Below are 27188 nucleotides of genomic sequence, written 5' to 3' on the forward strand. Positions count from 1 at the left end.
CTATCATCCCACTGGGAGATCTGTGTGCTTTTGTCCAGGAGGATGGGCAGTCGCACCACGCACATTCACACACCACGTCAAGTTACTCCTGTTCACACCAGAAGACCATCATGCAACAGGCAGTGGTCCAGCAGAGGGAGGAAACAGCCCAAATCAAAATACCATTTTATGAACTTATTACAACCGCTTTGATGCCAGCTACAAAAACATACAGCAGGAAGCAATCTGTACTTAATTTAGAATATTTTGGTTGAAGTATAAAAAAGCACCAAACTCATTGCCAGATGAAAGAACAGTGACCTTGTGTTCCAGGAAAGAAAAAAAAACACACACACACACACACACATGAAGAGCCCCAACTGATGTACCTTTATCTCACAGGCAAAAGGTGAGCAGGCCACCATTGTCTGATAAGAAGTCTAAAATATACACGCGTGTTACGCTTTCCCACAAACTGAAGGAAATGCGTTGCTACTAGGGAGCAGGGTGGAGAACTAGTGACAGAAACCAAACATAAATGTTGAGTCTATTGCCCTCTTGCCTAGAAATCTTCTCTGCGTGGCTGCACATAATAACAGTGACAGAATTGGAGTTCCGAGTTTAGGACATGCATTATGGTGATAAATGTGAGGATTTCAAGCTTTGTTTGTAAGCGACGCCATGCCTACAGACGTACTGTATGTGAAACTTTTGAAATGTGAAAAAAAAAAAAAAAAAAAAGTCCAGTCATGCAAATGACTCAGGCAGTGAGTCTTGCTGTGTTGTAATTTGTCTGATAATCTGATTGTCATCTATAGAGAAACAAGCGGGCGCTCTCAGTGGATTCTTGCAGAGCTCATCTCTTTTAAGAGACCCTAAATGATGTCATTACCTCATTCTTAGATAAAGTATGTCATTGTATACAATGGATCGTCAGTGAATCAAAGTTTTTTTGTTTTTTTTTCCAGTCTTAGAAGGGATCAAACAATTATCCTGGTGTCCAATAATTAGCGCTATGGTCTGATATAGATAGACAGAAAAGGTCTCTTATTCTTGACAATATAAAGAGGTTCGCTCCTTTATAACAATTAAAAGCCATAACATCACGGCAGGTGTAGATCATGATGACATTCAACTTCTATGACAAATAAAGGCAGTTAATGCCTTAAAGAATAAATAAATACAAGCTTTTCTAACTTAAGAGAGCTTGTTACAATACAGAGGAGGGGAAATACCGTGGAAATATCTTAATTTAGTCATGAACAGTAAAATAAAACCCTGGCGGAAAGCCAAAACAAAAACAAAACCAAAAAAAAGAGCCAAAATTGTAAAGTATGTTCATTTTGGAAAGCCCCCAAAACTTCACAGGGAATGACAGTGTCACTTGACTGTGCAAGTGGGTGTTGAGTGAGAGCTCATCATTACAAGAGCTCAACTTCATTTGTGTGTGTGTGTGTGTGTGTATGTATGTGTGTGCGTGCGTGTGTGTGTGTGCGTGTGTTTTTACATGTTTAGTCTGCAGTACACAAACACGATGATGTGATGTGCTCGTTTAATACAGTCATATGACCGCCCCCGTGTACTGAAAACGTGAAAACTAAATACAATAAAACACGCTCTCCCCCTCCCCATTTGCGCCGTGCTGCGTTCACTGTTCCAGCCAAATGCTGAGTTGTCTGACTTTTGGGGGAGACAAAAGAACCGCAGGAGAGGAGGGGGTAAATCAGGCAGTAGAAAGGGGGCGGGCCAACACAGGTCTCCTCGTTTCAAACAGCAATAGTTCATTATTAAAAACAATTTTAAGTTGCCTGAGTTTTTCTTTCTTCTCTTTTTTATTTATTATTATTTTTATTTATTTTATTTTATTTTTTGCAATAAAAGGCTAGTGAGTGAGACAAGTGTGGCTAGCTAACGTTTTCACACATTAATCACAGAAGTTCGGTTTGATTTTGACACCAAAGCAAAACAAATAAAAATCCTGAAAAGCATAAAAACTCACCAAAACGATGGTGAACTTCTCCTCAAGCTCGGTGGGGTCCGGCATGGGCACCTTCAGGGGCATTATGTGATGCTTCATCTCCGAGTGGCCGTCCACACTTTCAATATTACCCATTTTTCCTGTCACAGCAGTGTCGTATCCTCTTTATTATACACGTCGCAAAACTGTTTTTAAATTAATCCAAGTCAAGTAATAATAATATATATATATTTTGTTTAAAAAAAAAAATCTCCCCAAATATTCCAGTGATGTAATCAACGCAATAATCCAAACGATCCACTTCTCCCATGTAAAAACTGACAGTGCAGTAGTCTCGTTTTACTAAATCCAAATGCCATTTATTCACGCGTTTACAGTCCCGTCTTCTATGGTACTGTTTTCCGCCACGGGTCTAAATTTCCGCTTTTCTTTCCGCTGGTGTTTCGCATCTAACTTTCAAAATCGCGAGCAGCACAGTTGCTGCTTGACTTTCTTTCTTGGCTCCGACGTGTTTCCATTCATTATTGTTGTGTGATCCTGATTAGGCTGCGCACAGTAGGAGGGACAGTTTGTATCGTGCACACCCTATTGGCCTAAGCACATGTCAATCACGCCCTCGCCTTTCACATCTGTAGCCACTGTCCCTCACGCAGCTGGACACAAGTTAGTCAGCATATTGGCGCACCCTGGCGGAAAATTAGGTTATTACATTTCAACTTTGCTCAGGCACTTGTTGAATACAGTAAACCCCCACTAATCGCGAAGAAAATATGATCCCAAAACAATTTCAAGTCATTTTTAATATAATCTTTTTAGCTCCTTTTACACTGGGGATTTGGTCATTTGGGTCCCCGAGGAAAAATATAGTCAACCGATTTAAAAAAAAAAAAACGATGTATCATTAACAAAAAATGTGAATTTGAGAAAATTCTATTTCCATAGCTAGATATCCATCCATCCATCCATTTTCTGAGCCGCTTCTCCTCACTAGGGTCACGGGCATGCTGGAGCCTATCCCAGCTGTCATCAGGCAGGAGGCAGGGTACACCCTGAACTGGTTGCCAGCCAATCGCAGGGCACATAGAAACAAACAACCATTCGCACTCACAGTCATGCCTACGGGCAATTTAGAGTCTCCAATTAATGCATGTTTTTGGGATGTGGGAGGAAACCGGAGTGCCCGGAGAAAACCCACGCAGGTACGGGGAGAACATGCAAACGCCACACAGGCGGGGCCGGGGATTGAACCCGGGTCCTCAGAACTGTGAGGCTGACGCTCTAACCAGTCGTCCATCGTGCCGCCCGGAGCTAGATAAAGTCTTTCAAATGCTTCTTGAGGATTTTTATCCAACAAGTGAATAATCTCAATGATTTTACAGGAATTGATACAAACAATAAACGTTTCACATAGTTTATCATTTCGAGTACTTTAATACACTCATCTTCGCAATGAAAATCTTAACGGCACTCTTCACCTCAGCTCTACTTCATCCTCCTCGGCTGACACTGACAGCAGTGTTACTACTGCTGGCGAGATCGTCTGGCTCTCGCTGGTGTCGGTTACGCACATTCGGTGTCACGGTGGAAAAGGGTGAAACCTTTTGTAGTTTTGATTAAAAAAAACTTTTGTTTTCTATTTGCCTTCTTAGCTCCATGGGGATAACTAGGCTTCATTTTAATCACAATGCGGAAACAAGTTTGTTTTGCTACCCGCTTCTTGAATCTGTTCTGCACATGCACAGCCACCATTCAATTGCCTGAGTACCAGATGTGAGAGGACACTGGCTTGTATGTCGGTGCTTCACAATCCATAAAATATGAATTGCCAAGGAATAGGGACAACTCCATCGTTTGGTAGCTGGCGATTTTTAGTAGCCACTTAGCAGAGCAAAAAGACATACTCATGATTGCAAAGACTCTCCGTAACTTCTTCCAACAACCAATATAACCAATATAACTCAGGTCCTCCACAACATGCAAAGAGTTTACCCTCAGTCGAGATACTGCACATCAGTTCAACGTACTTCCTTGACACTAATTACTACATTCAGTTGGCACCATCTTGTGGCATCTTTGGGTGTTACAAAAAGAGCCCCAAAATATACTGAGAATCAGTGAATATGCAAATTTAGACTGTAGGTCTATATCTACTTCGAAAACCTTATAGTGGAGCTTTTGGTGTCCATTTTGACCACATTTGAGGTGAAAAACACAGACAAATCATTCATGCGAATGCAAACTTTATTCAACTACTTCAAAGCTGATACTATATTATATATATATATTACATTAAAAATAACAGCAGTTTTTTTTGTGTAGAACATTAAGCACTGTTTTCTTTACTAACTGCATATGTGCGACTCAGGGGGTCTTTGTGATAAAGTGACAGCCGTGCAACAAATTCCCAACACTACTTCCTACTATATTTGTTTATTTCTTATGAAACAGCTGCTGTGCGTGAATAAAACAAGGCTAACAGCATTAAACTGTTGCATCTAGCACTACAAATGCAAGAAAGCAAGCATGCCATGAGCTTGGAGTACCGTCAGTTTTATGTTCATAAAAGCACAGTGATCGAGACTGCTTACAGTTTCATAGCTCTGTTGTCAAAGGGAAATACAAGGGTCTCATTTTGTAATATTTTGGTTTATAAAAGCAACATTTCATCACAAAGCTTTGGATAAAGCATATAAAACTTCATTTGGAATATAATTGTGAAACACTGATAAACCGTTAAAGGTTCTGTAATACTAAAGGCAACAATATAAACGCACAAACAAAGCAATATCGGGATCTGTATTAAGATTGTAAAAAACAAAACTCTAATCTCTTTCAGTCGGGTTGAGGCTATAAATTTGTACAACACTGTCGTACCTTTGGATGCCAAGCCCTTGTGAGAATAAAATTCTAACAGGACTTTTTGCAGGATTTGATATTATCACTTCATATTATCATGTGTAACATATACAAACTTGGTTCATTTGTGCAACATAGTTGCATTATTAAATACTATTCAGCCAAATATTCTACTGAAGAATGTGTCTAAGACAGCAAGGATGCAGCAGAGTTAAAATTTGGATAACAAGCAAGCTCATAAATACTGATGGACTGCTGTTTTGTGGAGCAGATGTGTTGTCTTTTCTTTTTCTTCAGCAAAGATGGAAATTGCCATTAAAGCTGAATATACACGCACAAGTCACAGATTACAGAAGCAACTAAATTTTAAATATTACCGAAGATAAGCATTTATTCTTCTAGGATGACTCTGGTACCAAATCGTACCTGCAAAGATAGAAGAGTTGTTGACGGAATAGTCACTTTTTAACAAACCTCATTGCTGCCGTTTAAATCTTTACCACTGTGTGACACCAGTCTTCAGGTCAATTTGGTCCAGGTCCAGCTGCAGCTGCATGGATGGAGGAACTTGGTGAGAATCACTTTAAAGCATGGTTACCTTCATGTGACATGTTGTTGTAAAAAAAAAAAACATGCATTTTCAAATGTAACTAGGAATGCATGGTTGTAGACCCTGACAACGCATCTTCTGTCTTCCCGTATCGGATTGGATGGAAGCACAAGTTAGCGTGCAGATGCTCTACTGACTGGGGTACTAGACTGAAAAAAACTGACACTGTCACAGACGTGTCAGGATTGTTTTGTTGAACAGCGTTTACAGTACATATCGTTGCTGTCGGGCAGAAACCCCGTATGTCCAAATATGGTCAGTTTAATATTTTTCCACAGCTAGATACTATTGGTCTTTCCCCACATCGTCTGTTATTCACGCACATTATTAACCAATTTAAAGTGTTGAAAATAGCTTGACAACAAATCTATTAACTCTCTTGGACACTTAAACTGTCTGAAGTCTTGAAGTTTCATATAATCGCTACCATGTCCTCATTCAGCGGGAACCTTGCAGCATTATGTCGACTCATGATTGAAAATCTGATGGGTTTTTTTCCGGATAATATCAAATGAAATTAGTTTGGGTATATACATCTGAATAGGCCTGTTTGTTAAAAATCGATAGTATAACGCTTTCAGAAGGAAGCGCGTCCACCACAAAGGTAAGTTCGTGTACAGCTTAATATCAGCCGCTTTAACCACAGTCGTTTGCTTTCATCAAGTATTAAAGCGTTTTTGTGTCGTTGGGGTTTCCACGTGCCCGTAGTCTTTAATGTGCAAGGTTGGCGTCGGCGGCGACATGTCCGCATAATTTTAATCAACGACAGCATAATACATTAGCAACCTTATAGCTAATTAAACTAACTATTGAACAAGATTTTGGGGTGGTGTTTTCTTAATGTTGGTATACAATGGTACATGATCGCACGATCAAGTAAAATACCAACTGAAACGATGCAGTGTATGGTAACTCAAACAAGATGGACCATATACAGTATAACAAAAAATGTGAAGTTGCCCGTCGGATATATTGTGCTTGTCTGCAACCATGCTAGTCATCGTTGTAAGCGAAGACGTTTTGATACAGCACTAGAGTTGGTTGTCATTAATGTGCTTCAGCTGTGGCCGGCAAGTACATTGTTTTACTGCAGGATGAGGTTAATGATAACAAATGCTTACTTTGCCAATAAGCTCCCTCTCCCTGCTCATGAAAGAGACACTGTTCTTCACAGATAGATCCAGCCTCCTCTGTGACGACTCCTCCAAAGAGAGGTCAAAGTCAAACCTACACAAGAGAGGGCAGAAGTAGCATCACTTGAAGGGGACATATTGAAAATTGTCTTTTGACAGCTTTTAATACAACTAGTTAGTTGGGTGTCTGGAGTGCATGCCTGCCCGGCGAGTGTGAAATTAATGAACTAATTAATAAACTAAGTGAATCTTGTGTTAGGCACAGTACGTATTTACAAAAAGTTGTTCTGAATTTTGACAGATTGTGACATAACAGTGTGGCTAATTTACAAGCAGGATAATAGTTGCTCCCCATTGTAAGGCCGTACTCTGCATTGACTTCGCAGTACAGGAGGGGCGTGGTGAGCAGTGGCTGATTTGCATGACCCCAAAACCGAGTGCTTTCAACCACAGTGCTACCAATGAATGTATAGTATATATATATATATATATATATATATATATATATATATATATATCTCACATAAACATATAATTTTACAGCTAATAAAAGAAAAAACACGATCAAACAACAACAACAAAACAAATAAATCAAGACACTAGTCTTACTGCCTGCTTAACTAATTTGTTTTTTAAAATTTAGGGGCATAAGACTGTAAGACGTGTATGAAGGACATTAAGTAAAAGTCAGTCAGCAGACTGCAGTGACAAAACAGAAGTGTGATTAAGAATACCTGATCCTTTTTATGAAGACACTTGGGATCTGCTTTAAATTGTGAATAAAAATACATGCATAATATGTCTCCTCTAATGTCTCACCTTTCGTTGAATTCCGGGTTGAGGTCCCTCTTCTTTGTGGCAGTTCTCCTCTTAGTGGTTGCTTTCTTGTCCGGCAGCAGCATGAAGGTAACATAAGAGTCGGCTCCGTCTTTGGAGCAGGCTATCAGGGCTCTGCAGGGACGTACGTACAAAGAATCTTTACCGACTGCTCTTAGTGGAAAATAATAGTGAGATATCACATGCGGCAATACAAAGTGAGACCTGCATGCATGGACTGTGATGAAAAGCCTGCTCTCTTCTGTGGAGTATCCAACAGTGAGCTTCACCTGGCCTGAACCATTTGAGGCCTCATTGCCCCTAAAGACCAAAACAAATGTTTATCTTGTGTATAATGTATATAGGGACAGATTATTGGTTATTTAATTCTCTTCAAATAGGCTAACTATCGTCAAAGCATTGTGATTCATAATGGGGCAATGATTGCTCACATGGCAAATCCACTTCTGTGTCTTAGGTCCAGATGGGAAGGATCCCATCTGGGAAAGACAGTGTCGCCGATGCCGTCGTTATCCCCTGGGGCCCTGCGGCATACTGCCAACTGAGTGTCCAAGATCTGTAAGACATACGTTTACGACTATTTGTAACAACTCTGTAGGGCTCATGCTTCCGTAAATGCAAAAAGTAAACAAAATAATACATCTTGTGATTTGTTATACACCCTCACATGATGAAATTAGGTACACCTGCAAGTGTAGATTTTTACAACGATAATGCTGGGTTTTGAAAACATTAATTTAACTTTTTTTTATTATTATGGTGGTTGTAGTTTGAAATAATATACTTTAGCTGTTATCTAAATAGTTTGCCCATCACGTGCAACTACACAAAGGAACCAAATATGAGGGGAAAAAACCTCTCAGAAAGATCCTGTACAGTTCTACAGCACGTTAAACGACAACCACATTTATACATCTATTGTTAAATAACATGAGAATTACTGAACAATGCCTGCTTGACAGAACCGCTATTGTATTCGATCTCTTTCGGATGTGCAGGTGTTCTTAATGAAATGTCCAGTAAGCGATTGTTAAACATATGAGTCTAGCTCTCAAGGGTGTCAACATACCCCCCTGTCTAAGGTACATTTGACCAAATTCATGAAATATTCTGTATCTTCATATTGATAAAATACACATTTCTTGAAGTAATTTAACTATCAATAAATGTAACAATTATCATTTAAAGTGTCTCATCTACAATCTGTATAATAGCCAGCAAAATGGTGGTTTTACAACGCTTTGTCATCCCCAGTAATAACATTAAACGTTGTTTTGAAATAATAATTACGCTGACACAAAAAAAAAAAAAAAAAAGCCATTCCGTAAAATTAAATATTGTGTGCTGTGGTTTGTATCAGACTGAGAATAAATATGCATTGACAGCACCTTGAGTGTCACCCTCAGTAGGATCTGGCTCTCAGGCAGAGCTCCATCCAGGGCAAGCCAGCGGTCCAGCACCAAGTTAGGCTCGGCCATCACCTCCTTGAGAGCAAGATTCAGGGACCCAAGAGCCTGGCCCCAGCTGTGGGAAAGCTAATGGAAGACATGCATTAACTGGCTGCTACATCATCTGTAACAAAATGGTCAAAAGAAGAAAATGTCGATGACCCTCACCTTCACTGTGAGCGTTTCATCTCTGGGATCTCGAACCAAGAAATGAAATGCTTCATCCCATCGAGGTGACGTGGACCGCTCGCAGACCTTAGCAAAAAGAAGTTCACAGATTTTCAAGACGTGTAGTGCTCCGTTCACTTTTGTTACCTTTGTCATACCTTAGTTCGATGTGATACATTTTTTAGGATCACCTCAGCTCCAGCCTTTGGCTCTTTTCCACTTTTCTTCAACTGTGATGAGAGAACTCATTGAATTACTTCAACACTTTAATCTATGCTTCGACATTTTTCAGAAGTATTAGGATTATAATAATACTAAAAACAATGGTATAGCATCCATTCCAGCCATTCCTTTTCTAAACCGCTTATCCTCATTAGAGTCACAGGTGCGCTGGAGCCTATCCCATCTGAATTTGGCCGAGAGGCGGGGTCCACCCTGGACAGGTCAGCAGCCGATCGCAAGGACACATACAGACAAACAAGCATTCACGCCGGAGTACCCAGAGAAAACCCACGTAAGCACGGAGAGAACATGCAAACTGCACACATAAAGTCAAGAGCGGAGATTCAAACCCGGGAAGTGCTAACCACTAGGCCAATGATGCAATGATATCGCAGTATAAACCAAGCATATTTTATGATACTCATTTATATACGTACCACTATTAATGATTATTCTCTTTGCTGGTAACATTCACCGAAGATGTCAAATATTGTGATTGTATATGTAATAAAACCAGATTGCAGGTGTAATTGTACACTGCAGCGCTTCATAACATGCTGACGCTCAGTCACTGAACCTTTCCCCACTTTTGTTTGGGATCAATGTGATGACGTGATCTTACTGGCAGGCCGTGAGCACGCTCCACATAGACAAAGAGCACGGCTGCTGATGGCACAACTTTGTTCTGGAATAACTGCTGGGACTGGTACTGCAGAATCTTCATACAAGTGGGGGAAAAAAATCAGATTAATTCCAAGTCATTACAAAACAGCTGACAGTACCGGATGAGAAGAACAAATTCACTCTGATTCCAGGATGTTATATCTTTCTAAACCAATTTAAATATAGTGATAAAGATGAAGTCCGTAGATCCCACGTCAACGATATGTCATTTTATTTTGGGTCAAACCTGCTCCAGTCTGGGTAGGTCGGTCACTCTGGGCAGCCATTCTAGTAGCAGGTGAACTCTGCCTGACTTGACGTCATTCAATGTATACCACTGTAAAGAAAACATTGTCATGAATCCGCCATCAAACAAAAATGCTTTAAATCAATTCTGCAGCATGCCACACACCGTATCAATAAATTGTCCACTGATAATATCACGTAAATTCAGTTTGAACCTACAAAGAGAGTATTCAGTTAGGTTGTGCAGAATAGGCCGTTTTTATTTGTAAAGTTAGGACTCACCTTCCCAGGAAGTCATCCTGATCGATGTCCTTATCAAATAATTCAAATTGGATCTCTTGGCCAGGAAGCTGAGTCAAAATCACCTACCAATCACAAGAACATTATATGATGTCTGATGAGAGCCATTTGAACACACATAAAATGAAAAACAAATAAAACCTCATAGAGTTCGTTCCAGATTGGATTCAGGTTCTCTTTGATGGTGTGGCTGCGGAAGGTCATACCAGCCACACGGATCTTGACATAAGGGTCACTCTTTCCTTTGACCATGCCCCCCATGAAGTTGTCCTTGGCTATCAGGTTCTGGGCCTCCAGCAAATGGATTCGAAGCACTCCCTATGGCCAAACCAGGCATTGCTGTAGTGTCATGTGTAAACTGAAATTTGATTATGCTCACATCACTGCAGTTTTTACTTACAGCTCTGGAAAAAAAATAAAGAGCCCCCCCCATTAAAAAAAAAAAAAAAAAAAAAAAAAAAGAACATACATGTACAGAACATATGCCTGGGACTGTGAGGATCGTTATAGAAGAGTATTGTTAACAACCCTGCCAATTTGAAATATCCTTTTACTTTCTATTACAAATATCTTCTATTATGGATTGATAATAAAACAATCAATCAATCTGTATTCTCTGTCTATATGTGTTGCTGCACAGTTTGTGTTCAAATATCTGCTTAAAGCGTTATAACACATATACCTTTAAATAGAAAAACTGATCATTTTTCAGTAGTCTCTTAATTTTCTTTCCCAAGCTGTATTAATTTCTTATTACCTCAGTCGAAAACTCAGGGTCGGGCGTGGTGTGCTGGGGGCGGGACGGTGGCGGTTTAGCCAATCCACCAGGCCCCATCGGGTTTAGTTCTGCTGTGATCCCCCTGAGACCAGGGCCAGACCCAGGGGCTAACGGGTGGGGCGACGGTGTGGTGGGTGTGGCATCATCGCTTAACCACAAAACCTAGAGGGATAAAAGAGGAGCAAACGTGAAGAAGAGTTGGCCTAAATTCATTTAATTTGTCAGATAAACATTGCACAATTTTAAGCTTCATGCTGCAAGAAAGTGGTAGTAGACCTCCAGACGTTAAGAGATATTCATAGAGTGCACTTTCTAGTGCTTTATGAACACCATCATGGTGCCCAAAGCAATATACAGAGGTTCACATTCATATACCAGTAGGCGGCTGCTGCAATTCATGCCTCTGCCAGGCCCACTGGGAGCAATTTTGAGTACAGTGTCTTTCAGCAGACAGTCGGAGCCGGGATTCAAACCGCTCACCCTTCAGTCACTGGACAACCCGCTTTACTAAGCGAGCCGCACCATTGCAAAGCACTCTAATTAGGACCTATCTAAGACTGCGAATATTAACACTTGCTCTAGTTCTGGACTTAAAAACGCTACCTGCAGAAAAAAATCCCCCCAAAATAGACTCAGTAGTAATTTTAGACTTGGTTTTTGGTGACATATTTGATTTTCAGACAGACTTTGTGCTTTCCACATTTAGATCGAATGCATGAGTTTGTGACGTCAGCGACAGAAGACGAACAGATTTCCTTATTTACGATAAATATATATATATATATATATATATATATATATATATATATTTGTTAGTCCTTTTTTGTTAGTATGGTAATGTATAGTTAAATATATATATATATTTAACTATACATTACCATATATATATATATATATATATATATATATATATATATATATATGGTAATGTAGATATATATATATATATATATTTAACTATACATTACCATACTAACAAACCATGGTTTGAACATGAGCATCTGTATAAATAACTGACCCGTAGAACAATTTTGATGTAAATGCGGCTAGCAGGACCCGAATTCTCCAACTGGAACCACTGGTCCATGGTAAGTTCAGGGTATACCAGAAGGCGGGCCAGAGGGAGGGTCAGGCTGCCCAGAGAGAAAGCTCGGTCGTCGTCTTTTACCTGATTTGACATATACACAACAAGAACAGCATGAGAACCTATGATAACATTTCCATGTGTTTGAATGACAGGAACCACGGAGAAGAAAAAAACTCAATGATGAAAGTCAATAATCTAATCACTTACTTGAATGTCGATATCTTGTTTGTCGGGATCCTGAATGAAGAAGGTAAAGGCATCCTCCCACACAGGGTTGCTGCAACCGTAGCAAGTCTGCAGAAGAAACGGGGAAAAGATCATTTCGCTTACAGCTTGATTGTCTATTACGATAAACACTTTAAATTACCTTGCTCTCTCTAGTTGTATCCTGAATGGAAATTTGCACCATTGGGCTTGGGTCCTTATTGCCCTTTCTCATCTAAAACATGATCAAATCATAAAGCAGTGTGCAACTGGTAAAAAGATATTATATGACAAAGACAAAAATCTTACAGGCAGCTCGTGAGCCTGATCGAGATAGATGGCCAGGATGGCAGCAGATGGTGGATCGGCGGTTTTGCTAGTCATATTCTGGTTTCTTTGGATCACCTGGAGGACGAATCACAATAGAGGAGACATAAGCAGAGATGACATAAAAATGCTCGCCTCGGTCATACGGTATGGTCATAAAAAAGTAAGCCCACAAGCTAGCAAAAAATAAGCAAAAAACAAACATCTCTTGCGAGATTCATTAATGAGAGGAAAAGGCTTAATGATGAGTGATGATGAATGATGAGGGCAAAGAGCCTAAAACATCGAGGACAAAGAAAACTGCATTGTAGACACAATATCTGGAGTCCGATTTATATTGCTATCACAACAGGTGATTCTCAAATACCAAACCTGCAGCGCGCAATATGTGGTGACAGGCTGGCAAATGAGGCAAAGAATCCTTTAAAAATGTCCCAAAAAGTACTGTATACCTTGTTTCCCTTTCCAACATTCAATCTTTGCAAAGCTACATTTTCTCCAATGTTGGCGACCAAAACAAAATTACAGAGTAGACTTTACATAAGTCAATTTGACTCCAGTGTCATAAATGAAAACAATCCCAATAAACATTGTTCATATCTCATTATTGACTTTGTCACTAACCATTTTAAGCCATATTTTTGTTATAGACACTGATTATGCCACTATACATACTATTTTTTATATATGCACTTCACAGGAAGTTTAAATGCTTTATAAGATCTGCACATCAGTTTTTATTACGACCATGACTATCCAGGAGCTCCAGTGATATTTTTTTTCAATAATTACTATATTCCGTTTTAAATAGAGTCAAGTCATATTCTCACACCTCAGTCAATCTGTCACCAGAGGACAGCAGAGAGAGCCACTCCAGTCGGAGGTGAACGCTGCCAGATGGGACGTCCCTCAGATTGAACCACTGTTAAAAAAAAAATCATGTAAACAACACATTTTTTTTTTCTTTTATCACAGACTTTAATCCCTAAGAGGGTGGCCAGAGTGAGTCACAAGAATTTCCATGTGACCCCTGTCTGTTGTCACATGCTAACAGGATTACAAAAGTCTCGCGCCGACATTTTTAAAGTTGAATTGCTTGACTAAGTGTGAGACAAAAACAACACTGGATGCTGCATCAGAAACAACTTACATCATCCACGACTCTGGCTTGTTTCACAATATCAAGATCCACCTTCACCCTGAAAGAGACAGGAGAAGCTGGCTGAAACCTACAAGAATTCTTATACGCATCTTCAGACAGATTCACCACTCAACATGGCAACATGATGTGAGACGCACAAATCACAAATTACATGAAAATGAGCAAACTACCTGCCCAGGAAGTCATCCTGGTCTGGGTCTTTGTCAAAGACTTCCACTTCCAACTCCTGACCAGGTACTTCATGGACAATCACCTGACACACACACACATCCACATAAATGGACACAACAAACACAGAGCCACACACAACACAATAAGACAAAAACGATCGCAATGGCAAAGAAGTACGACTGTACTCAAATGTTTAATAATCAACAGTGAGTTTTGGTTAACCTTTTAAGTAGCACAAATATGTGTGCCCAACCAAACGAGAATACAAATGTCCCCGTGAGAGAAACGTTTCCGCAAAGACTTGTTTATCACAAAAGCTGCGGTTTCCTGCTTTCAGTGAAGATCCAATCTGCACTAAACTGTTTGTCTCAGAAAGCAGCTCAAACACTTACTGAATCATTCACTCGGCGAAGTCAAAGCAGCACCAAATAAACGTTTACTGTCGAGTCATACATTTGATGGGTTGCCCTGGCAACGCCACCTATCTCATGTTGTGGGCATATTTTTGTTCCTTCTTCATATTTAAAGTCTCTTGTAAAGAAAAAGTGTCTTGTAAATCTGACACGCCACAGAGACCTGTTGTTAACAACCCTTCTAAATTTTAATGATGAAAGTACAAGTAAGTAAAAACAAATACAGCAAGTACATAAAATGGTGCTTCAAAATTGTGAAAAATCAAGCCATTGTTTATACTCTCTAGCGCTGTGGGCATGTCCACCGAATGTGCTAAAACCAGACCCCACTCAACTGTCAATCATGGATGCTACTTCATCTACCATCTTTCTAATGCCTACACATGCCTACATGTTTAAGCGACAAAAGTACATCAATTTAAAGTTTCCGGTGGCTGGAATATAGCCCACTGGGTCATCCAGACGCTTTTCCACGCCACAATGACGGGGCGCTCTGAAGAGGCCACGCCAGCGCCAAGCCTCTGTCCTCACCCTGACTATTAAGTCAGAGAGTTGATTATTTTTTTAACTCGATCTTCCGCCTTCTCCCTGTGATGTGTGTACACTCACAGCTGACAACGAGGCACTCTAAAGCAGCCACGTCAAGAGACTATCCAAAGGGAATATGTATTTTCGGGGTGTAAGCATCGCTAACTAGCTAGTTTTAGACACGGCCAAAAAATTAGGAAACCTGAAATGGTGAAAAACTGTTTATATGTATACACGGTGGCCCGACTGGTTAGAGCGTCAGCCTCACAGTTCTGAGGACCCGGGTTCAATCGCCGGCCCCGCCTGTGTGGAGTTTGCATGTTCTCACCGTGCCTGCGTGAGTTTTCTCCGGGCACTCCGGTTTCCTCCCACATCCCAAAAACATGCATTAATTGGAGACTCTAAATTGCCCGTAGGCATGACTGTGAGTGTGAATGGTTGTTTGTTTCTATGTGGCAACCAGTTCAGGGTGTACCCCGCCTCCTGCCCGATGACAGCTGGGATAGGCTCCAGCACGCCCCCGACCCTAGTGAGGAGAAGCGGCTCAGAAAATGGATGGATATATATATATATATATATATATATATATATATAGGTCCACAGTTCAGTACTACATTGCTCTGTCTTTGCACATTTTTACAGCAATTATATTCAAACAGGTTTAATGTATTTACAAATAAATCTGTGAATTCACTTTACATACTATAAGGATTATCTCGCATGAGGAGTAAATAAGTCAGGTGCCACCAGATCCGGCAGAAGGTGCTGTGATAAAAATGCTATGTCATTAAACTTGTCATTTAAATTTACAAGACAGGAGGGATTCAAACAGCACAGTTAATGTGGGTGAATAAATGCCTCCCATTATCCTTACAGAGCTGAGCTGTTTTGGGTGTTGTTGTTGTTTTTTTAGTGTGTGTCGGTCAGAAATCCTTTTCTCGTCGAATCGCTCAGTGCTTTTTATGCATTGTGGTGCCAAAGAACCCTTAACCCTAAAAGAACACTATAGGGGTGGACCGCAAATTCTGCCTAGCAACAAGTGGAGCAAGTGGCTGTGCAGTTGTGTGATATTAGGAACTTGAGTCAGAGCAATTTATCGTAGCTGCCTTTCTCCGTCCACTAGCTTGTTTTTTTTATTTTTTTATTTTTATTTTTTTTTGTTTGTGTTTATTGAAAAAGCAAAAGCGATATTAAGAGAGAGTATTGCAGTTTTCCTGGTACAGTGGCGGCTTGACATAGATGAGCTTTGTTCCGTGACCACAGTTGTAACTCAAATCATCTTTCCGCATTGAAATGTCAGGAAATGCCACGCATCCGTTCCAGCCTCCACGCCCAAAAATCAACAAAATAACTAATGTGTTTATAATAAGGAAAACAGGACCCCATAATATTTTTCTTAATAGTAACGACATAATTAAACAGTTAGTGGATCATTATTAATTCACTGTGGCTCCTTCTGGTGTGCACGACTTGACAGTATAACATAGTCATCCAGACTCAAATGAGGAAGAGTTTCAAAACTACGAGTGACTCAGTAAGATGCAGTCATATAGATCGTTAGTCGTAGCAGAGGATTAAGAATACATGCCTGTGAGTATTATTATATTGTCTGTCTACATGGGTTTATGTACTGTGTGTTAAAATATCTGTTGCTGAGAGCATTGTGACACTACCACATCAATGCTACTTGCTATTTGCTTTGCTTGTTTGTTATCATTAAGCTAGCAGAGTTAAGGCAAAGCTTTGTGGTTGTTTTAAATACACAACGTGTAATTCTCTTTGTTTTATACTTAGTTTGACACAAAACTTGAACTGGGAGTGGCAATAAAAAGCTTGAAGCCTCTTTTTGGAAGAATTTGTCATCTGCTAAACTGCTGCTTGTTGGAAAACGAATTGAGTTCACTGCTACCATAAAACGCTTCTTTCTCAAATCTTTTCTCCCAAGTCAGAGCAAAAAAAAGACAGAAAGACAGCACGTATCTTGACAAACTTGGGTCACACATACCTCAAGGCACCACTGTATATAGGCTCCCTAGACTGCTTCTGCCTCACCAGTTTTTTCACACACCACTGTTCCATCCATTCTCACCTCATACATCTCCCTCCACTGTGGGTTCAGGTTGCTGTCCACATGATGTGAGGTGAAGATCTGTGTTCCCACGCGGAGCACAGCATATGGGTCAGACTTGCCGTCAATCAGCCCCTTGATGACAGTGTCCTTGGCGGTCAAATCCTCGGCCTCCAGCAGGTGTATACGCACAACTCCCTAGTATTTGCATACACATGCAGAAAGAAATCAATTCCAGTATGCTGCGCGACGTTCAGGTTATGTTTTTTGCTAGCAACATGGATTCCACCAGTTCCCCAGGCCATGTATTACAGAGACGGTTACCCTTGGGAGAGGGGAGCGCAACTGCGCAACCTGCAGGTCGGCCACCAGGGGAACGGTGAGACGGTTGGGGAGGACCAGATGGGAGGCTATTGCATCCATTATCATAGTGTCCGACATGGCACTGCAATGAATGCAAGGATGATGTTGGGGATACACGGGGAAGGGACACACAGACAAAACAGGAAGCAGCAAAAGCACTGCAAACAATGACAGCATTCAATAACAAAGCCAAAACTCATTGGCTGTACACAGTGAGAATACAATTTTTAAACTGACAGGTCCTAAATTGTATTTTCACTGAATCTGAATTGTGAAGAATAAGCTTGCTTCCACTCCTGTTTATTTTTTCAATAATTTCATTTAGGCCAATTGTTTACATCCAGACAATGAATCAGGGACCTAAAATAAAGTCAAAATTATTAATGCAACAAAAAGTTGCAACAACCTCCACATGCAACGCTGGCATCAACCCACAAAATCTGAAAAGATTTAAATGTCAAAAAGTGAAAAACATATTCAATTGAATATGTCTCAGTATACTCAACAGCTGCAACATTAGGTACACTGGCACAATCTAATCAGATCCCAAACAAGAGCAATGTCAAAAATGTCGCCTTGACGAAGATAATACTCGGTTTTGACTTTACCAATGTTTATTAAGTCAGTGGTGTAAAAGTGCACTTATATTTTATGTTGTAATATTATATATATTTCTAGTATTTTGGTTACTTCAAGAAGCGATATAAAAGGGGCAAAATATTACAAACACTTCTCACTGTGATCCAATGTTTTGCATACCTAAGTAGCTAATATTGTGCCCAGGGATCTCCCCTATGTAGCACTTTGTAACATTTTTGTCCTGGGGGGGGGGGGGGGGGGTGAGGTGGAATGGGACTTTTCCAACTCACTTCAATCCAGGGATATCCAAAAGGTTGGTCAGACCAGTCCAGTTGATGTCCAGTTTCTATCACAAAATGAGAGTTGAAATACAGCATGGAAATGAGAAGCAGTTAACTTTTCGCTTTGCCCCAACTCTGAAGCGCATATAGCCCAATCACACAGCACAGCACAGAGCAGCAGTTTGACACTTTTGAATTGTTTACGTTTTGTATTTATTTGTGCTCCCTTTTGTGGTTAAAAGCTGTGCTTGGGGAACCTGCAAAACTGATACGCGTTATGCAGAGAGGATCACGGTAGATGTTTTTTGTAGTTGTTCCGTTACCAGAACCCAAAACTAACTCAGATGCTATGTACAGGTAGTTGTCCGCATCGTCAGTTGAATCCATCAAAAATCAACAGACACACCTTTGTTGGTAAAATAAAGCTACCCTGAGGAAAGGTAAACTCACAGGTCGGCGGATGAAGAACATTGTGACGGCTCCAACCAGCGGAACATCTCCAATCAAAGGCTCGAGGATCACACGCAACTTTCCGTGGAGCTATGGAGAGAACCGCTGATGTCAGTCATTGAACTATAACCTCTCTGCGTGAGGAAATATCATACTGTACAGTAGTGCCTTGACATAGGAGTGATCCAACGAGTTACGAGTTGTCGTTTGGCCAATTATTGACTTGCGAGCAAAAATTTGAGATGAGCGCTGCGTGGTGGCAGTGAACTTTGCCTTTAAGTCCACTAGCTTAATGCTAACACATAATGGGAAACATCATAGATGGGCTAATGAATAGCGTTTGTTATAACGTTCTTTTGTTGTGTTATAACACCTTAAGGAACAGATATTTGAATGGTGTAGCAACACATGGAGACAGACAATACACAATGACAATACACAATGACAATACTCACAGGCATATATGCTTTATCCTCTGTGGAAAAATTACTACTATTACTGCAGCTTACAGAGTCACTTACAGTAGTTGTGGAACTCTTTGTTTTGTCTGCTTGACTTGATCACACCTGGTGCCATCCGGTGGCCAATTCACACACTCAAGAAAGGTGCTGCAATTAATTAATCATGATGCACAAGCTGTTTAATTCTTAACATTCTATGTAATTATGTTGTTGATGTATGTTTTTATAAAGTAAAATATTATAGAGTGCTATTTTAATTATTAAAAAACAGAAACATTTCATTGGTTCTTGACTGTTCTGCCTTAAAAAACACTAAAGTGGGGATACCAGCGGGGTGGCCACGCACGCTGGTGTGTTGGCTGTGCCCGCTGGCATGGGTGGCCAGATAGCTGCGCCCCTGTCTTCTGGGGAGGCTGGAATGGAATATTGGTTTTTCCATTCATTTCAGTGGGGAAAGATGATTTGAGACATGAATGTGGTCACGGAATGAATTAAACATCTCAAGGCACCACTGTATTTTCATACCTGAATGCCTTTGACCCCAGCTTTGCAGAAGTACTTTTTGATTTCTACATTGATCTCCACATCGCCAGCGTAGCTGCAGGAAGACGCATATTTATGTAGGGAAAGTAGCCGATGTGATGAGTTTATGATGAGAGACAGTTTTGTCGTAAGTAAACATACAAGACAAACTTCTCGAACTGGAGGACTTTCTCAATGTCTGACTCGGCCAACTGGTTTCTTACACCAAATAATTACCTGAGATACAGATCCAACATGACTTGTCTCTTATCGTGTTCTGTGTGAGCCTTCACGCCAACCACCTTTAAAGCCTGTCAACACAACAGCTGCTACTACACACACTTTTTTACTGGTCAACAACAAGTGAGTAAAGAAAATGCCTTGGATTACCCAAAAAGCTCCTATTTTTAAAGATACATGAGGGCCAACGATATACCTTGTCTCCTAGGTTGACCTTGGTGAAGCTGAGGGTTTGCAGATGAATACTGGAGGCTCGGATGGTAGGAGCGATAGTCTCCAGAAGTAGCTTTTCCAGAAACTGGCCTATGAAAGGCCAGGCTTGCTGCAGGATCTGGACAAAGAAAGTTTATCAAATAAAGCTAAATATTCAAGGGTACTGCTTTTTGTACCTTTTGTGTGTTCAAAAGGCCTTTAAATATGCCATCTATTTTGCTTGGACTCATGTTGGAGGGACTGTTTTTTTTCTACTTGTTGATACTTCAAGAGATTTGGTCGCATAACATTCTTGGCAAAATTAGAAATGTTGATGAATAATTTATATTTCTTAAGAACACTCCACCGAGCAAAATATGAAATAATTTTACAGTTATACAACTCAGTATAAAACATTTACATTCAAACATAGTGATGAATCAATTCTAAACTACTGTATGAACTATACAATATTTTTAACTGTACTGTTGCCTCACCACTGATAAAAAAAGACTCCTGTGCTCGCAAAAGTTTTCCAAAAAGGTTGTTACCGTGGAAACAAGCACCCATAACAACACTGCTTCCAGTTAAAATCCATTAATCTCAATGTGTATTTCTTGGCTGAATAAGGGTTGAATAAAATGATGAAGAAATACCATTGATGCATGTGTGTAGAAGCAAAGCAACTCTCCACCCACACATGACAGCAAAGAGCAAATGGGTGGTAAACACACAGTGGTTGTTTCCGATGGCAAACAAAAATAAATAGTCACAGAGGAAACAACCTGAGCACTGCACTCGATCATCATCAATTCAGCAAGGGCAGTTTTGTAATTTAGCAGATTAAGTTCCCCCCAGTTAAGTTCCATCATCAACTCACTGACAACAACCACACGAGAAAAATGTTGATTTTCTAAAAAGCTCCCCTGTCCAACACACTGGTGTTAACGTCAGCATTAGGGTGTGAAGTGTAGCGTGAGGCCACTGTAGGGCTTTACCGCTCCACTGACCTCCATCTCCAAACTCCTCATGAGCCTGGTGATGCTTTCAGGCTACAGTGTGTCACACAGGCACCAGGAATCATGAGACAATTATGGTCATGCAACAGTGATGAAGTCTATTTTGTGTTGACTGCGAGAAATAATCTCGATGTCTGCAGAACTGTAGAATAGATAAGTCATGAAAAGGGAAAATCTGCACCGTTGAAAGATAAAATGGATTAATTACTCTCAGACGATGTAGGCCTCTGACATTAGAGTTCATCAGATGTTTCCTTCCACAAGGACACTTCGCAGTATTAGTATTCACTTCCACATTTTCCCCGTGTTGATGTGAAGTTTCTGCACTGATACAGACACTGAAATATTGTTACAGCCACTCTCCCTGCAGCTTAATTATACCAGTGGATAGTCTGCACTGATGGAGAGGCTACAAAGAGAGCAAGGTGATCTCAAGTCCACAAAGTGTTCTTCACCCGAGTTTTAGGTGTGAACTTACTGGTAAATTACATGCATGTTTTTGGAACCTTGAATAAACACAAACGAGAATGGGGAGAAGATACAAACTCCACATACAAACATCAAAGATTTTAACCCAGAACCTTTTGCGCCAGCGTGCCATCCATACTGGATGCAAAATGTGTTGAAAATAAATAAATACAACTGACCTTATTCAGCCACTCTACTTTTTCCACATCTGGGAAGTTGACCTGTGAAGAATTAAACAATGTCAGACATGAACTTAAACAACACCAGAGCGTAAAATGACCAGCAGCTCATAGCAGAAGAACTATGTAGCCTCTTTAGCATATCTATTCCTCAGCATGGCTGCTTTGACAGTAAAAACTCCATAGTCAAAGCCAACCTCAATCTTTGGGGGAAATAGCATACTGTTTAAGACCTCTAGCATCTAAAATGATTTACTCCACTCGTGTGTTTTGCTTTTTCTTCAGCTTTCTGTGTTTTTTTGTGATGCAACTGAAAACGTAACTTATTGTGACTTAGGAAGGCATCTCACACATCTCTGGCCTACATACAGTTAATGATGAACACATAATTTGTTTGTTTTACTGTACTTCAGTTGGCTTATTAGTACACTTGCACGACCATTATGAATGTTAAATAATATAACGCATGAAGCTGAATGAAAATGTAAAACGTTACTCAAAAAGGCTCTGTTCAGTGCATAAAGGTTTTATAAGGGTGACAGTAAATTTTCATTACAACCCCAATTCCAACGAAGTTGGGATGTTGTGTTAAACATAAATAAAAACCGAATACAATGATTTGAAAATCATATTCGACCTATATTTAATTCAATACACTACAAAGACAAGATATTTAATGTTCAAACTGATAAACTTGATTGTTTTTAGCAAGTAATCATGAACTTAGAATTTGATGGCTGCAACACGTTCCAAAAAAGCTGGGACAGGGTCATGTTTACCAATGTGCTACATCACCTTTTCTTTTAACAACATTCAATAAACATTTGGGAACTGAGGACACTCAGTGTTGAAGCTTTGTAGGTGGAATTATTTCCCGTTGTTGCTTGATGTACAGCTTCAGCTGTTCAACAGTCCGGGGTCTCCGTTGTCGTATTTTACGCCTCATAATGCGCCACATATTTTCAATGGGAGACAGGTCTGGACTGCAGGCAGGCCAGTCTAGTACCCGCACTCTTTTACTACAAAGCCACGCTGTTGTAACACGTGCAGAATGTGGTTTGGCATTCTCTTGCTGAAATAAGCAGGGGCGTCCTTTGATGGCAGCATATGTTTCTCCAAAACCTGTATGTTACCGTTCAGCATTAATGGTGCCTTCACAGATGTGTAAGTTACCCATGCCATTGGCACTAACACAACCCCATACCATCACAGATGCTGGTTTTTGAACTTTGCCTCCATAACAGTCCGGATGGTTCTTTTCCTCTGGCCCGGAGGACACAATGTCCACAATTTCCAAAAGAAATTTGAAATGTGGACTCGTCAGACCACAGAACACTTTTCCACTTAGCATCAGTCCATCTTAGATGAGCTCGGAGCCAGAGAAGCCGGCAGCGTTTCTGGGTTGATAAATGGCTTTTGCTTTGCATAGTAGAGTTTAAAGTTGCACTTACGGATGTAGTGCCGAACTGAAGTGTTCCTGAGCCCAAGTGGTGATATCCTTTACACATTGATGTCGGTTTTTGACGCAGTGCTGCCTGAGGGATCGAAGGTCATGGGCATTCAATGCTGGTTTTCGGCCTTGCCGCTTACATGCAGTGAGTTCTCCTGATTCTCTAAACCTTTTGATGATAGTATGGACCGTAGATGATGCGCCCTTTGCACAATGGTCATTGCACCGGACTATTGCAATATTAGTAATTCGAACTGCTCTAACTGCTATAGGACTCTGCATATTTTTGCACAATTGTTTTTTGTCAATGTCTTTATGTCTCCAAAGTGTTCTGTAAATTGACTGTCTGTTGTACTAGAGCGGCTCCAACTACCGGAGACAAATTCCTTGTGTGTTTTGGACATATTTCGCAAATAAAGATGATTCTGATTCTGATGAAATCCCTAAATTCCTTGCAATTGTACGTTGAGTAACATTGTCGTTAAACTGTTCGACTATTTTCTCACACACTTGTTCACAAAGAGGTGAACCCCGCCCCATCTTTGCTTGTGAATGACTGAGCAATTCAGGGAAGCTCCTTTTATACATAATCATGGCACCCACCTGTTGCCAATTAGCCTGTTCACCTGTGGGATGTTCCAAACAGGTGTTTGATGAGCATTCCTCAACTTTCTCAGTCTTTTTTGCCACCTGTCCCAGCTTTTTTGGAATGTGTTGCAGCCATAAAATTCTAAGTTAATGTTTATTTGCTAAAAACATTAAGGTTTATCAGTTTGAACATTCAATATCTTGTCTTTGTAGTGTATTCAATTAAATTTGGGTTGAACATGATTTACAAATCATTGTATTCTGTTTTTATTTATGTGTAACAGAATGTCCTAACTTAATTGGAATTGGGGTTGTATTTGCGAAAGTAATCCTAACACACTGGAGTCTTAAACCCATCTTTTCCAGAACATAACCGCTCTTAATACTTCACTGAATACAGCCATCATGAATATTTCTTCAGGTGCAATTTGTCAAGTAATAATGGCATGGGAATGTCAGACACGAGGCGATCAACTGGAGCCAAAAACACACTCCGAAAGCATGGAAAAGGTCCAGGCAGCTACTTCAGATTTCAATAATTAGTCCTCGGTGGTGTGTTAGTGGAGATTGCACCTTGAGGGGAACAAATGAGCTCTATTGTATCTCAGGGTTGGTCTGAGATCACTTGATGGAGATGAACTGCCTCTTTCTCTCGCTCACACACACAGACACACACACACAAATAAACATGAAGCTCCTCTCACGCTCTCTATCCAGATATGGTGGTCCACAGCTCATATTTAGAGTCAGATTAGGGAAGCACTTATAAATTCAGTAGCTGCTCCATGATTTATTTTTATTTTTTTCATATGTATTCTCCAAATCAACCCTTCTTGGGAGTTTATTTGATTACGTGCCTTTTTGTGTCCTTGATGTAAAATTTAAAGAAACAATATATTTAAATAGACCAGCAGTGAGTGTGCCGAATTATAAGTGTTGTCTAAAATTTCATGTTAATATTAGTATATTTTGACATTTTTTGAGTGTTTTTATGGTGGTATTTTACAGTTTTCACTTTCTACTAAAAAATGCTTAAATGGTGTAACTTTTACCATAAATTCCTTAAAATATAATAAAACTAATGATTTCTCATCATATGTACAAAACATCTTATTTTTACTAAAATATGTTTGTCCCTTAAAGTTGCTGTCATTACCGCCACATTGACCATTTTCAGATCAATCCAGTTTATTCAAAATCTGATTCTTTAATTCCCTGTCATTTTGTCTTGTCACTCAAGCACATGCTTGGGCAGAGAGAAGACAGACATTTTGATAACTGGAAGAGTAAGTTTTTTCCTCATTTGTACCCTTGCGTCACATAATATTTTTATTGCACGTCATTACCAAACGACTTGTATTGTTAATATGTTTAAAGATGTTCCTGTAAAAACTTGATAATCATATAAAAATGTTGTACAGGACTAGCTAGCTAAAAGAAAAATTTAAGCTAACTCTACCGGCATAGCACAGTTAGCTAAAAACTTTGAAATGTCATTACTAGCTAGCACAGTTAGTGCATAGCACAGTTAGCTAAAAACTTTGAAATGTCATTACGAGCTAGCTAAAAGAAAAATTTAAGCTAACTCTACCGGCATAGCACAGTTAGCTAAAAACTTTGAAATGTCATTACCATCACAAGATGAATCAATTTTTAATCAATATGCCATTGTGGCGGTAATGACATTTCTCTGGGGTATTGGGTTGTTTGTTTATGTGTGCCCTGCGATTGGCTGGCAACCAGTTCAGGGTGTACCCCGCCTACTGCCCGAAGATAGCTGGGATAGGCTCCAGCACGCACGCGACCCTTGTGAGGAGAAGCAGCTCAGCAAATGGATGGGTGGATGGAATCTTAAATCAATCTCTATGGACATGAACAGATTTTGACTCACAGAAAGATGACAGTTAAGGTAAGGTAGGTATATATAGTTTTTGTGACATTTTATTTTTGAGAAAAACGAAAATCAAACGTGCCCGAAATCAAATAAAGACCCCCTTTCCCCTCTGCAAATTTTGTATCTGAAATCCGATTCAGTTCAGATGAATTAACCAGGCACTGCATACTTGGAATGTGCTGGTCAGAGGAGGAGACTAAATTAAACAAACTTGCCCAGAGGACTTATTAAGAGGTGATAAGCAAGCACCCATTGAAGGGTACGGTGTGGGCACTTCAGGTTGACTTTGACAAGAAACTGCAGAGAATGGCCAAGTCATAGCGACGCTTACCCATGGAGGCAGATCCCGTTTGAGTCGGAAGATCTTCTCTGTGGTGAATTCTATCTCGTTTTCCAGGAGGTACATGGCTGCGTTGAGCCTCCTCGCTTTATCCAGCCGACCGTGCTTCCAGCCCATGTAGACCATGAGCCCGACCAGGACCAGCGTGATGCTGAAGCCATAATATCCAGCCAGGTAGACGGGTAGGAGCGCACCTAGGCATTTAGCGAAGGACCACAGGGCACCCACCGCACGCTCTCCTGCGGGGGCTTGGTCCGGCGGCGACGAGGTCCGCGCCGCCCCAGCTGTGCCTCCGCTCATGCCCGCCTGTGCCTCCTCCTCCGCGGATGGCATCGCACGCACAACCCGTTAGACTTCTCCGCTTTTGACTTCTGCTGGCTCCCTCCTCCTTTTTTTCTTCTTCTTTCCCTCCGCAAGCTTTCAGCGAAGAGTAAGCCTACGTAAACGTGCACAGACGGCCGCCTTAGTGACAGCTTGCTTGGATTAAATCATGATGAGAATCCGCTCTTCGCTCTCGCCTCGGTTCCGCAGAGCACCAAGAACGACAAATTCCGTGTTTGGTGGACGTGTCTTTTGCAGGCAGTCGTGAGCTTTAAGGGCGGGCTCTCTGCTCCCTGCCCTCCTTCACGTCAAAACCAGCAGATTGACGCCAAATCCCACAATTAAATCGCACATGCACGAGCGTGAACCCCACGCGCGGGCCCAACAAATAAACAAATACAAGTGTATAGCAAAATCATGCCTGCGCACCGCCCCTCAGCATCTCGCCATGCAATGACAGCACGTTATCTTTACATAAGAGGCACGGGAGCTACCTCTGCATGCAGCCTGCATGCACAAGTGATCATCTACTGCGGCAGCCGGCTGAGCACGACGACAGGTTTATAATGGAGCCGCTCAGTGAAGATAATTGCATCCAACAAACCTATGTATACTATGCACCTTCCCGAGATATCCAACGTAAGCAAAACACTGGCTGTACTG

General features: G+C 40.6%; 2 protein-coding genes across 7 annotated transcripts in view; both read right to left on the bottom strand.

The window, feature by feature from the left end:
• Nucleotides 1-5363, bottom strand: part of fmnl3 (formin-like 3) — a 48083-nt gene extending 42720 nt beyond the window's left edge. For 5 of the 6 annotated variants that reach the window (XM_061675823.1, XM_061675797.1, XM_061675780.1 and 2 more), the window contains exon 1: nt 1979-2501. In XM_061675823.1, the coding sequence (XP_061531807.1) occupies nt 1979-2092 (114 nt within the window). In that variant the 5' untranslated portion in view covers nt 2093-2501. Of the gene's footprint in view, nt 1-1978; nt 2502-5287 lie in introns of those variants that run through there. The other variant, XM_061675813.1, reaches the window with a different exon arrangement.
• Nucleotides 4181-26925, bottom strand: esyt1a (extended synaptotagmin-like protein 1a). The gene is made up of 31 exons (XM_061675768.1): nt 26196-26925; nt 21933-21974; nt 20271-20405; nt 20072-20145; nt 19838-19910; nt 18852-18941; nt 18411-18466; nt 17503-17623; nt 17200-17376; nt 14169-14251; nt 13987-14035; nt 13669-13758; nt 12819-12914; nt 12673-12744; nt 12513-12599; nt 12237-12386; nt 11198-11380; nt 10582-10758; nt 10423-10505; nt 10307-10355; nt 10142-10231; nt 9854-9949; nt 9168-9239; nt 9010-9096; nt 8782-8928; nt 7825-7949; nt 7598-7693; nt 7376-7507; nt 6545-6650; nt 5314-5363; nt 4181-5239 (listed from the first exon to the last, which is right to left on the bottom strand). The coding sequence occupies exons 1-31, from the start codon at nt 26535-26537 to the stop codon at nt 5212-5214; spliced, it is 3258 nt and encodes a 1085-aa protein (XP_061531752.1). The 5' UTR covers nt 26538-26925; the 3' UTR covers nt 4181-5211.
• Between the last annotated feature and the right edge of the window lie 263 nt (nt 26926-27188).

The sequence above is a fragment of the Phycodurus eques genome, chromosome 1, assembly GCF_024500275.1.
Source record: "Phycodurus eques isolate BA_2022a chromosome 1, UOR_Pequ_1.1, whole genome shotgun sequence".
NCBI classification, from domain to species: Eukaryota; Metazoa; Chordata; class Actinopteri; order Syngnathiformes; family Syngnathidae; genus Phycodurus; species Phycodurus eques.